The sequence below is a fragment of the Etheostoma spectabile genome, chromosome 8, assembly GCF_008692095.1.
Source record: "Etheostoma spectabile isolate EspeVRDwgs_2016 chromosome 8, UIUC_Espe_1.0, whole genome shotgun sequence".
Classification (NCBI taxonomy): domain Eukaryota; kingdom Metazoa; phylum Chordata; class Actinopteri; order Perciformes; family Percidae; genus Etheostoma; species Etheostoma spectabile.
In genome coordinates this window covers 16,649,509-16,661,980 of record NC_045740.1, presented here as the reverse complement: position 1 = coordinate 16,661,980, position 12,472 = coordinate 16,649,509, and the positions used below count along the sequence as shown (strand labels likewise).

The window sequence follows — 12,472 nt, the reverse complement described above, 5'->3', positions numbered from 1 at the left end:
TGCTGCTGCTGTAATAAGGAAATGTCCCCGTTGTGGGATGAATAAAGTATAATCTCATCTAATCTATAAAGTTTGAATGTGTTGCCTTTTTAAAATCCAGCAGAAACTGAGCTATATTAGCATTCATGTCGCTGGCCTCCTAATGAATTTTAGTGCAATATTCATTCTCTTTTTGGCTATGTTTTTATGTAACTCCTGAGGTTTTTGATGTGATTAATAATAAAAAGTAGATCCGGCTCCAGAACAGAAGAAGAGTTTTCTGTGGGTTAGTGCAGCTCTAAAGATACTGGTAGCTCTTTTAAGATCTATGCTGTTGTAAAGAAAATGCATCTTTAAAAAAAAGAAAACATGATTTCTGGTCAGAGCATTTTGGTTTAAACTGGTAGAGGTTTAGTGAATGAATGAGATGTGCGTTGTGGGAATAAAAGTGCAGAGTCAGTTGCAGTGAATATTGTACTTTCTATTGGGCATTCTTTGCTGATTAGTGTTTTCAGACTTGTCAAATAGTAACCCCCTATCCACATGTCCATAATTTCCTCTGATAAAATAATGAACATCTTGCTCTTGGGTATGAGCAATAAGATTGATTAAAGAGATACTGTTAACCTCTCTTTCTCTCTCGCTCGTTCTGATTCTCTCTTTCTCGCACTCTTTCTAATTCTCTATTTCTCTCAGTGAGCTAAGCACTGCCGGGCGATGAGTCATCTTCTTTCTTGGTGGGATTCGCCTACAGATACTCAGTCTTTCTGCTGTAGTGGGTCAAAGTGCCGAGTTCATCTTCACACCAATATAGTTCAGCTTTCCTCCTCTTTCACTTACTTAATTTCTCTATCCTCTCAGTATGTCTCCTGTCTAATATATAATCATGTTGGTTTCTGTGTCCCACTTTCTGTACCTGGTATCTTATATCCTGGTAAAGGTGGATTACAGTTCAATCCTACATCTCTTCACAGTGATTGGACGTCACTCTTTGATCAGCAGTACACGTTATATATCTAATTACGATTATTTTGGCTGATAATGCAATTGGGATATATTTCACGATATTGGACGGAATGATTATTTTAATATTCTCTTTTTAATTGAAAAATATTAAAGTGAAAAATTCCGAATATTGCACCCCCCCTGTGATTTGGAAATTGCACTAGTCCATATTGCGATTTTGATAAAATTGTGGTTAATTGCGCAGCCCTAGCCAAGGCAGCTTTATTTGTACAGCACATTTCAGTCACAGGGCAGTTCAAAGTGCTTTACATAAAACTTTAAAGAGCAGTTAAAAGCTCTAGCTTGCAGAAATCACTTTTAGGGCTGCAGTAGCATGCCCAGCACGGACCGAGTTTGGGATTTAGAATGATAGCTGGAAGGTTTCCTCGATCTGCCCCAAAACCATACATGGGATCAGCTCAGAACGTCTCTTGTGTGTATATAAACAGACTTATGCCCATGGCATTATAGGTCAAAATTATACATTATTCGATTTAAGAATGCAAGTTATACATAATTTTTCATCATTACATAATATGACACTGTCTCCTCGTCCCACTCTCTCTCAATTTTTCTGTTTCCACATTCACATTCACACATTTTCAGGAATACATCTCGTCTGCCATCGGGATTGAATCCACACCTTCCGTCCAGAAGCGGTATTTATGCATAACTCATCAAATAAATGCTGACACCGTGCTATGATAGCTGAGCCAATGAGGACCCCAGTTACATAAAGCCTCGGAGTGAGGAACATTTGTAATGAATGAATGGGTGCGGCACTGCAATCATTCAATAGATTTTTATTATTTGTGGAGGAATTATTGTTGATCTGTGTGTTTTGGCTTAGGCATGGATTGTTGCTCATGATGTGATGTGTACTGTATTCTTGGATTGAACTGTGTGTGTTTTGTGATTCTATAAAGGTGTTTGAGTCTGTGCTTTCAATTACATTCGGGAGTGAGTAATTGAGTGAGTAGTTACTGAGTAATTTCCCTTTTGTTTGTTATATTATATAGTTGTAGTATGTTGTGCTGTTTTTATTTTATTATGTCATTCCCCCTCTTTCTCCCCTTTCACTTCTTCATCTGTCCTGTCATTAAAGGCATGAAATGCCCAAAAAATAGTCTTAAAAAATAACAAAAAAAATGAAAATATAACGCAGTGTATGCACTGGCAATCCGCCACAAGCAGGATATTTTTGACTGAGCGTGTGGGTGGCTGCTGTGCGGATGTCGGAGACAGACACAAAGTGGAGAGGAAAGGAGGGAGGGAGGTTGAGAAATAAAGAGGATGTATCCACTTCCTCAAAGCCACATGAACCTTCTATTGGCTTCCTGCCCGTCTTTCAGCTTAAGCATTTAAAAAAAACAAAAAAACATCAAAGTTGCCACACCTTCCGACTAAGATCCTGTTAGATCAAATTAGTGGTTCCAACTAAATTATAGTTACATAACTTGTGTGTATGTGTTCATGTGACTGTGAGCTTGGTTTCCCGGTCTGTGTATGTTTTTGGTGTGTCAGTTTGTGTGTCCATACACACGCGAGTGAGAACATCTTTGTGCGGGTGTGGATAGAGCACCTGGGCACATGACAATTAGGTGTGACAGAGATGAATGGAAAATGAATCCTCTGATGTGGTATCATGGCATTAAGACAGGAAACAGTCTTTCGACGCTTTAGATCTCTTGCCAGTTCTACCTGCCACCTGACTTCCTGTTAAAGGTCAGGGTTGGAGGATTTTATGTATCTTTGTCTATTGCCATACAGGAGGCAGGTGAGTTTTAAAGGACAGTTTGTTTGCGATTCCACTTTTAGCTTTCTGTACCAGGGGTTAATGCATAGACTGCGCAAGGGAAGCCAAAACATCTGAATCGCCCTCCTAGTGGCTCGTTCATTGGCAGGTCAAATATCTCGCTCCCTCTATGTTAGCGGATGTGACAAAACTAAAAATCAAAGCAGATGTCAAATAGAATTTTTCCCAAAGATTGTTTTGTACATGTTAGGTATTTTGTAACACACTGTTTGTTAAAGTGTTACTTTTTCTGATAAATTTTTGATTTATTAGTTATTTTCTGCTATAAAAACAGTGATCGACAGCTGTGATTGACTCGTGATTGGTCGGGCAAAAACCATTGGTTGCAGCATGTTGTTTCAACTACCGGTGAGGCAATTAAAACTGATCTAAAAGTCCGGTTTGAGTAGTAAATACAAGAACAACATTTTTTTTAAATACAAAACGTTTGCCCAGATCAGATGCCCAAACAGTGACACTATGATGCAAGGTTATCACTTACTATAATTAATTTAATTTGTCAAAACAATAGAGAGGTAGAATACAGCATTCATGTTACAAAGTATTCTACCAGGAATGTGTGCTTGTACGTTTAGCCTTACCAGATGACGTTGCATTGCCTTGCACCAAATGTGAGCCAGTTTCAACTTTTTTTTTTTGCCCTGAGGTTTTTTTTAAGCGGGGACTCTTGGCATCTCCACTGCATCAATGGAGTGGCCCCTCTCGGGCATGGTTAATGACCGTCTGAACACTGGCCAAAGACTGCTGCTGCTGCTGCCTCTGCAACCACAACCACGGTTTTCTTGTTTCCTGTACTTTCATGCAGCGTTGTTGCTTGAAGGGATCATTTTAGTTTTTGTTCCACATCTCTAATGCAGTTCGTAGTGCTTAAAACATTACATGAACACTAAAAGAGATCAATTGAGTTGAATTGCTGTTATAGAGAGACTTGACAGTGCACTGTTGATATTTTTAGTTCCTGTTCCTGACCCCTTGCTTACAATATTTAATTTCATATTTAATTGTCTCACTGGTACCTGAAACATGCCCACACTTTTTCAAGAAGTCATCCTTTATGTGACTGTGTCAAGAAGAGTAGGGCCCTGACTGCTGTTTAAAAATCAAGGGAAGAATTCTGGAGAGTGACTCCAGCTGTGTGAGTTGTGTTTGGGTGTGCAGTGCTAGTTGTTGAGTGAATAATTGTTTGCGTCTGTGTCCGTCTTTTGGTACGGATTACAGAGTACACGTGTGTACGTGCCGCGATTAATGTTTGCTTGGAATGCATGTGTGTTAGTGTCCAGAGGGCAACCATTTACTTGCAAGTGTGTTGGTCTGCAAAAATAGAAAAGTGAAACCAGGGCGGAGGGTCAGGGCCAGCTAATGCCTCTTGATTTTTAACAAGGATTTCCTCTCGCCATGGAGCCTGCTCTATTAACAAAATTACATGGCATCCTGTGACCAATTTCAGTACCACCCAACCATCTAATACAGGAAAGGAGTGGCAAGGTTACTTGATAGGTATACACTAGAGTTGGCAAATAAAGGTTTCAAAGACAGATGCCAATATTCCATAGCCATTTTCCATGCCAAAACATTCCTTAAAAGAGTTCTGCATTTTCTGTAAAGGCAGGAAAAGCTTTGAAACATCAGCAATTCTTAATATTGTCTATTATAATTAGTTCAAGACGTTTCGTAAGGCGAGTATGCAATCAATCAAACTGAATCATTGCCGTCATATTAGTTGTAGGTGGCACAGAGCAGCCAATTTTAAATCTTCATAGTTTATAAAAAGCCATGCTGTTGTCATGATGACATACTTGTTAAAAGGCTCAGGAGGAAATAAAGCAGTGGTTTACTTACCTTTTTCAGATGGGGCTTGACGGTTGCTAATTGTCCGTTTCCTGTGAGCGCCACAGAGATGACAAAGTGAACCAGCCGCAGACTTGTGCACTCATGCTACTCTGCTGAAAAAGATCCCACTAACAACCAATTGGACTGCGTGTTTGCGTGTTTTCCAACTTTCCAGAAAGAACTGAAAACAGATGTACTGTCCATATGCTATATTTCTGCTCGTGTGATGTTGTGTGTTCACATTGATTTGTTAAAGTGGTTAGTACAAGTAAGGCAGTACAAAATGTCATTTTGAAATGACATCTGACTGAATGATAATTGGTGAAAAGGTGAAGTGTTGAAGTAATTGGCATTGGAAGATCTTTTTTTACATGATGAAAGGGATTTTCAATGTTATGTAATAAACATCAGGCGTTTTTTGAAGTATGTGGCTGCAGGTAGAGCAGGGGAGGCACAACATCAGAGAGGCCCTTCAATTAAGATCAAACTGCTTTTTCTATGTAAGGGTCACAGTGGTTTCCTGCCAACAAAGAGAGCGCAGCTAATTCTGGGGCTCATGATAATCATGTTTTTGATCAGACATCTGTGATTCCGTCATGTGATTTAGAAATGGAGGGGAGGCTTTGTTTTGTAAAACATCACCGCTAATATTAACATTTGAACACTCTTCTGTTAACATTTCTATTTTAGGAAAATCTGCTGGAGTCATACAAATTTATCAACAGTATAAGCAATGAATAATTATTGATTGGCATCTTTTTCTTTGCATCTGATTATTAGCCATGTGAAATCATGTTCATGGATTGCAGTAGTTGTTAGATCAGTAGTAAATATTAAATAATTGTCTAATTGTTCATTTTTATACATATTTGCTGTTTCTTTGTTTAAGGTTTTAAGGCGTGTGACTGGTAATTTTTGTTTTTGTGTAGACATGCCAAATTGTGATTATAGAAGTGGTCAGACTATATATTTTTTTATTATTTCAATTGTTGCACTTGGCCCTACACACGTTCATAGCTACACAATTGACAAAGGGGGATACAGTGAGAAACAAAATGTTTCATGATAATAAAGAGCCATTGTTTACTTCATAGACTATGTATTAATGTTATTACATTATCTGGGTCACATAACAGTACCAAAAGATATATCCTGGACTTCAAAATCTTTTTTTAAAGTAATAAATAAATATTTTTAAATTTGACTAAAGGGGCAAATATAATGTTAATCACAATCACAATTATCTCTGAGACAATTAATTATCCATGGAAATTGGGAATCGTCACAGCTTTAGTAATAGTACAATTATTTATTTTTTTACTAACTACACAATTATTTTGAATCAAAAACCCTCATAACCTGCTAACCTTTCACCAAACAGTCTGCACCGAGCCGGTGTGTTACAGAATCCAATGAGTCCTTCGTTCACAACGCCGCGTAGAGACAACATGGACATTGTTGTCTCACTATCATCACCGGGGCACTGTCACGTCCCTCCCACTGCCCCCTTATTATCACAGTGGCTAGTTTCTGCTCTGCCCGGCCACCCTAACCCAAACCGCCCACTCATATCTCATCGCACCAAAAACCCTGGCTGGCAGCGCGCCATCGCCACATTCCTGCCACTACTAGCTGCGGTTGCAGCGAGCCATGACCCCTGACATTCCTCCGAGTGGATTTTATCTCAGAAATGACCGTTATAATGCTGAGGTTCTGGCTTTAGCTTGCTCTATGTGCATTGATACAACACTCGGAATCAGGAAATTGAATTATATTCAATCTTTTTATTACACCTATTTTTGCATTTCTGTCACAGTGTCCTAATGGAGCTTCTGTCTGACACGCTGGACATGATGGGGTTTTAGTCGGTGCATTTGATTAAGTGAACTAGTAAGACTGTAGATCTGCATGTTAACACTCTCTTTGGTATACCTGATAGTGTAAATAGCTACGAGTTAACATGTTAACATGCTTCTAACTTGTGAATATCTTACAAGATGTTTTAACTGTTAGCACCATTTTCTAAATGTTGCTGTAATCACATCCTGCGCTTCCAAAGATTACGCTTTTATTTTTCCAGTTAGTGCTCATTGGTTTCAAACAATCTTCTGTGTCCGTGCTTATATGTCTTTAATTTGCTTGTGTGTGCAGTGATTTGACACTCAGGGCAGCCGGGGTACCTCGCCTGTTAAATGTTTGATTGCACCCAAACTTCCTGGCGCGGGGGGGTGTCTAGGTCTGCATCTGCTGAGTGTAAATGAGCTGAGCAGATGTTGGCCAGATGTGTCCAAGGAGGAGGAAGTGGAGGAATAAAGAGACAAGAAAATAAAGTGAGAAATGAGCAGAGATAGCAAGAGAGACTCGCCAACCACACACTGACAGCTTTGTTCACCTCCACTTAGGAGTTAGAAGCAGCTATCCCTCCTCTTTTCTTCTCCCACACACACACACTCCTCCTTTCCTCTCTCCATCCCTCCTTCCTTTCCTGGCTCCCTCCATGCTCTCTTTGAAGTGAAGACAGTGTGCAGGAAGCGAGCCGGAATCGATTTCTCCATGCATTAGGCTAGGAATGTGTGACACCCTCCTCCTCTTCACCCTCCTCCTCTTCCTTCCTCCTCCTGACACATCCCTCGTTTATTTCCCCACTTCTTCTTTCTTTTCTTAAAGATTTTTTTTGGGGCATTTTAGGCCTTTAATTCTACAGGACAGATGAAGACCTGAAAGGGGAGAGAGAAGGGGAATGACACGCAGCACAGGGCCGCAGCTCAGAGTTGAACCGGCAGCCGCTGCGTCGAGGAGTAACACCTTAATATATGTGCGCCGGCTCTACCAACTGAGCTAACCCGGCCACTATTTCCCCACTTCTGCTGCTCTTTGTGCACTCCATGAACCACATGCTTCCTTCCACCTTTCACACAAGACCCTACTATTATTTTGGGTCGAAAGCCCAATGGTTCACTTAGTGTTGTTTATGAATAGAGTCTAGACACTGATCTGACTACAGCTGTTCAAAATGTCATGGTTTGTGCCGTGTGTGGGTGTGGGTGTGGGTGTGGGTGTGTGTGCGCGCTGCTGATCGGAAACAAATGCAGAGAGCTTGAGTAGTAAAAAGGTTACTTAATCAATCATTCATTTGACATGAAATTACTCTGTAATAACAAGTAAGTCATTTACTAACAAAACTTTCTAAAATGTGTATATATATGTATATATACAGTACAGGCCAAAAGTTTGGACACACAAATCCATACTTCACAGTTAACCGTCAAGCCACTAGAAATGAACACGTCCTCTGCTGAAATGTTAAATTCGTCAACGATTATACGACACAAGGCCGTGAGTCTATGAGGCTACGTCTGATTACTCCACCTTGTCATTATGACTACATTCTGAATCCCCCGTTCTCTGTCAGGTAAATATAGTTCTACAATGTCTTTCTCTGATGTAGACATAGCCTACACTGTAAGTCAGTAGTAGGCTATACAGGAGAGAACATGCAAACTCCACACAGAAAGGCCCTGCCCGGACCAGGGATCAAACGCTGCAGTGCCTACTTGCTGTGAGGCAACCGTGCTGCGAAATCATTTTTTATTAAATATTTTCGGGGTTTGGACCGTTCATCTGATAAAACAAGCAATTTGAAGACGTGCCTGTTGGCCCTTGGTAATTATGATGGTCATTTCAACTATTCATCAGCTGACTTTTACCTGTCAATCAGTTAATCAATAAATGAATGCACTTCACTCAGTTTGTAAAACTTTTTATTTGTGTGTGTGTGTGTTTTTGTATGTCACAGTTGAAACCGTTCAGTCCAAGTTGGAGCAGAAGTCATGTGACTAAAAAGTTGCTAGTTTGAATCACAAACCCCCAAATGTTTTTTTTTGTGTCCTCGAGCGGCAGCATGTCTCACGGTAAAGCTTCTTTTGTGCATGTGTGAAACTATTTAAATGTGAAGTCATGCTCAGTTGTCTCTGCCCAGATACATGATGAACGAGGAAGACGTGTCCCTGGTTAAACCGAACATAATGTTCCCTCTCTTTGTCCGGTCTTCCACCGTGTGCTTTTTTTCTCCACTTATGAAAAGGAACATCATTTTGTCAAGACCACTCTCAATACAAGTAAAGGTCAAATGAAAAGAAGTAGATTTTCTCTGTTTTGCTCGCTCTTCCTGCCTTGTGCAAATGACCTTGTGAACTTTTGCCAGCAAGTTAGTCAGTCGGTCATTCAGTCAGTAATCCAGCAGTGTGAGTCACCTCCTTTAGTCTGCCGGGTTACAACAGGCTCAAGGCCTACTCCACTGACAGAACAATGAGGCAGGAAGGATGTTGGCTAAACCTGAATAGCATTATGTATCACTAATACATATTAGACTGGCTAATTAACACTCTGATTCTTGTACATTTCCAACAATAAAGCTGGCTGGCTGTTAAGGGCTTGTTTTATGGTGTTGTATTAGCATTCATATTAACAACTGGAATGTCAGAGCTCATAGAGCTGCGAAGATTAAATGATATTAATCACAAACATTTTGATAATCAATTATTCATTTTTTAGGATTTTTTCGATGAAAAGAAAATCAGAATTTTCTATTTACAACTTATTAAATTTAAATATTTTGCATTTTCTTTCTAACAGTAATCTGAATATCTTGAACAAGGTTTCCGCGGGGTCTTAAAAAGTTGAGGAAAAAAAGTCTTTAACAGGTCCTAATTTTTCTACGTCAATGTGACGCATTGAAATACTTTTTTATTCCGTGGTGTTGTAATTCTTCCTTTCAATAGTCTAAATATAGTTAGAATTTATACTTTTTATTTATAATTGATCCCCAGTATAATTGACCCCCAATTATGTAATGGAATGTATGGAAATTACAATTAATCTGTACAATTACAATATGTACAATATGATTATTATCACTCTGTTGCTTTTATTCAATTTGAATTTATTTACTTTGCAAGTACTTTTGTGACTCTGTATTTTATTGAACTTGTTGTGATATAGATCTTAAATTTCAAGAGGTCAAAAGGTCATGAAAAGTCTTAAATTTGACTTGTCAAAATCAAATTACTTGTTAAAGTCAAATTTAACTTGTTTTTGTGGACAAAACAGGCTATATGTGGCCGGCATCTTGAGCCTTGGAAAGCACTAATCCATATTTATCACCATTTTCTGACATTTTATAGACCAAACAACTAATTGGTTAATCAAGAATTTAATTAACAGATTATATGACAATTAAAATAATCATTAGTTGCAGCCCTAAGTACTTACACCTCAACTGACATTTCAATTTGTCTGAGCATTTAAGCTTCTACCTTCACTTGTTGGAGTGCTGCCTACACTAACACATTTAGGCTGTGTCAAAGGTTTTTAAATGCAGTTTTACAGTGGAAACGAGCACACTAACATTTTCTAGAAGAATGTTATTCTTTTTCTATTTTTCTTTTACTCTTTGCTTCCTGCACATTTCCTGATTCCGAGTGATGTATCAGGCTGGACGCCTTAAATGGAATGTTATTTTGAGATTCCTCTGTTTCTACTGCCATGTCCTCACTTAAATGTCACGGTGTCACAATGGTGATTTGATTAAGTGTGGGTTTCTTCTTGGATGCAATGCATTTGACGAGAGAAAGGTTCATGGCATACCTGAGCACTGCACATTTGTCAAAGAAAGAAAAGACCCGCACAAAAAAAGGTGAGCACAATGCACTGAAAAAATCAATTAGCTGACGTCTCTCTATCTCTCTCTCTCTCTCTCTCTCATCTCCAGCTCTCAAACGGTCGAACACACACGACGCCCGCACAGGCCGCTGCCAGCAGCCACCCGTCCAACGCCAACACTCACCCCTCCAACGGTTTGCCGGTGCATGGCGAGGCCAGTGCAGGAGTGGGAGGATGGATGGGAAACGAGAGTACTGGTAGGGCACGTACAACTGTTCGGAGCCAGACTGGGGACGGCGGGGGAGGAAGAAGAAGGAGAGAGGAAGAGGAGAGAGGGCAGACACACCCCCTGGAAGTTCTCTCTGGACATCCATCATGTCTGGACTCCACCCTGCGGCACATTGTTCAACAGTTGGATGTTCTCATGCAGGTCAGTTATTAGTAAAGATCCAAACTTTCAGCTCGAGATATTGGCAGGGTGTGAAATCCCCCCAAAAAACATCATAAAAATGGGGAAATTAAAATGAAAATATGAAACTTTTAAAGGCACGCAAAAGCCACTAGAACAGGGGTGTCAAACTCACATTGATGGTTATGTTCATGGCACATAACTCTAATTTCATCTCAAGTGGGCCAGACCAGTAAACCTCTCCAGAAAGATCAGAAACACTTTCTTGTCAGCTTCATGTTGGCAAATGCAGGTTGCTTCTGCTATGACAGCGCTCTAAGGACATTGTAGGGAAAAAAAGAGGGTTAATATTCAGAGAAAAACTAAGATTAAAGTCATAAATTTACGGAAAAAAGAACTTTGGTTATTCTCTGAGATTTAAGTGGTAAATTTGGAATTGGAATGAATCACTTCTCTGCAATTTTCACTCTTTGCAAAGTCTTCCAGTGGGCCTGATTGGACACCTAGGCAGGCCCGTTCTTTCCCAGGGGCCATATGTTTGACACCCCTAGAAGTAGGTTTTATGGTTAACCTTTAAATATCCATACGTACCAAGTTTGAGACGTTGAAAACAAATCATCAATTTGGGAAGTAATATAATGAATGAGTATACAATGCAGAGTATCTTGTTTAAAAAAGAAAGTGCTGATGTTTCGTCTTAATTGTAGTTAATCTTAGTTTTCCCGTTTCACATCTCATGCGTTTATCAACAGCAAACAGAATATGTATGCACGCAAAAGAATACCCATCACACAAGAATGTACACATTTTGAGTCTGCTCTGCATTTTTACCAGAAAATCTTCCAGAAAAAGATAAATCTAATTTGCTGCTGGATTTATTTTGTACTCGAGACAAAGTGGCCAACGATTAAAAGTATTTGTTGCAATTTCTGCTTCCAATCTTCAAAAAAGTGAAACATAATGAGCTGTAAAACAAACTATGAATATAGTTTTTTAAAAAGGCTTTTAAATCCTTGGTAGAATTTCATCATCAGAACCCTGCTGATGAGCTTCTCTCAGCATCGAGGCTTTAATGCTGCTCTCTGGGGAAACCCCCTGATGTGTCACAAGACCTAAAAGCCTCTCCTGTCTCTCTTTAGCTTTTTATGTTATTTTTCCATAATGGAGACATTATTGATTTCAAGGCTCTCAGACTGATCTCTGCTCTTCAGATTTTCCACTTCTATAATTATTCTATGACTGCTTTATAATTATTCTACCCCCCCCCCCAACACAAAGACTGTTTCAGTGCTGGAGGAGCGTCTCACCCTAACTGAGGACAAGCTGAAGGAGTGTCTCCTCAACCAATCCCGGCTTCTCAAAGACGTGCTATCATCAGAAGAGAGGCGGAGGACAGAGAGCCAGGAGACGGATTGATCACCTGTCCATTTCACTTGAGAACGACCTCACCCTCTCTCAGACTGCAGCACAAACATACACAGACCGAGTTGTACCGCCTAACCCCAAGACTGCTGGACATGGGTGTGTGTGCTTGTGTCTATGCACATATGTGTGTCTGTGTGTGATTGTAAATGTCCACTTTGGTGGTCTCTCTCAGGGGTCAGTGGGTTAATCAGGATTTGGACGTGTGTGCGTGTGTGGCAATGTATTTTCTTCATGTCTTTCTTCACCTCTTAAGGATATCCAGCTGTGCAGCCAAGCACAGCCTGGGACATTCCATTTTGTGTGTGTGTGTGTGTGTGTGTGTGTGTGTGTGTGTGTGTGTGTGTGTG

The 12,472-nt window shown here is 39.9% G+C and overlaps 1 protein-coding gene across 1 annotated transcript in view; it reads left to right on the top strand.

The window, feature by feature from the left end:
• poc1b (POC1 centriolar protein B) overlaps positions 1–12,472 on the top strand; it is a 47,117-nt gene extending 34,645 nt beyond the window's left edge. The window contains exons 11-12 of the mRNA XM_032522967.1: positions 10,401–10,721; positions 11,979–12,472. Coding sequence (XP_032378858.1) covers positions 10,401–10,721; positions 11,979–12,116 — 459 coding nt within the window. The 3' untranslated portion in view covers positions 12,117–12,472. The remainder of the gene's footprint in view (positions 1–10,400; positions 10,722–11,978) is intronic.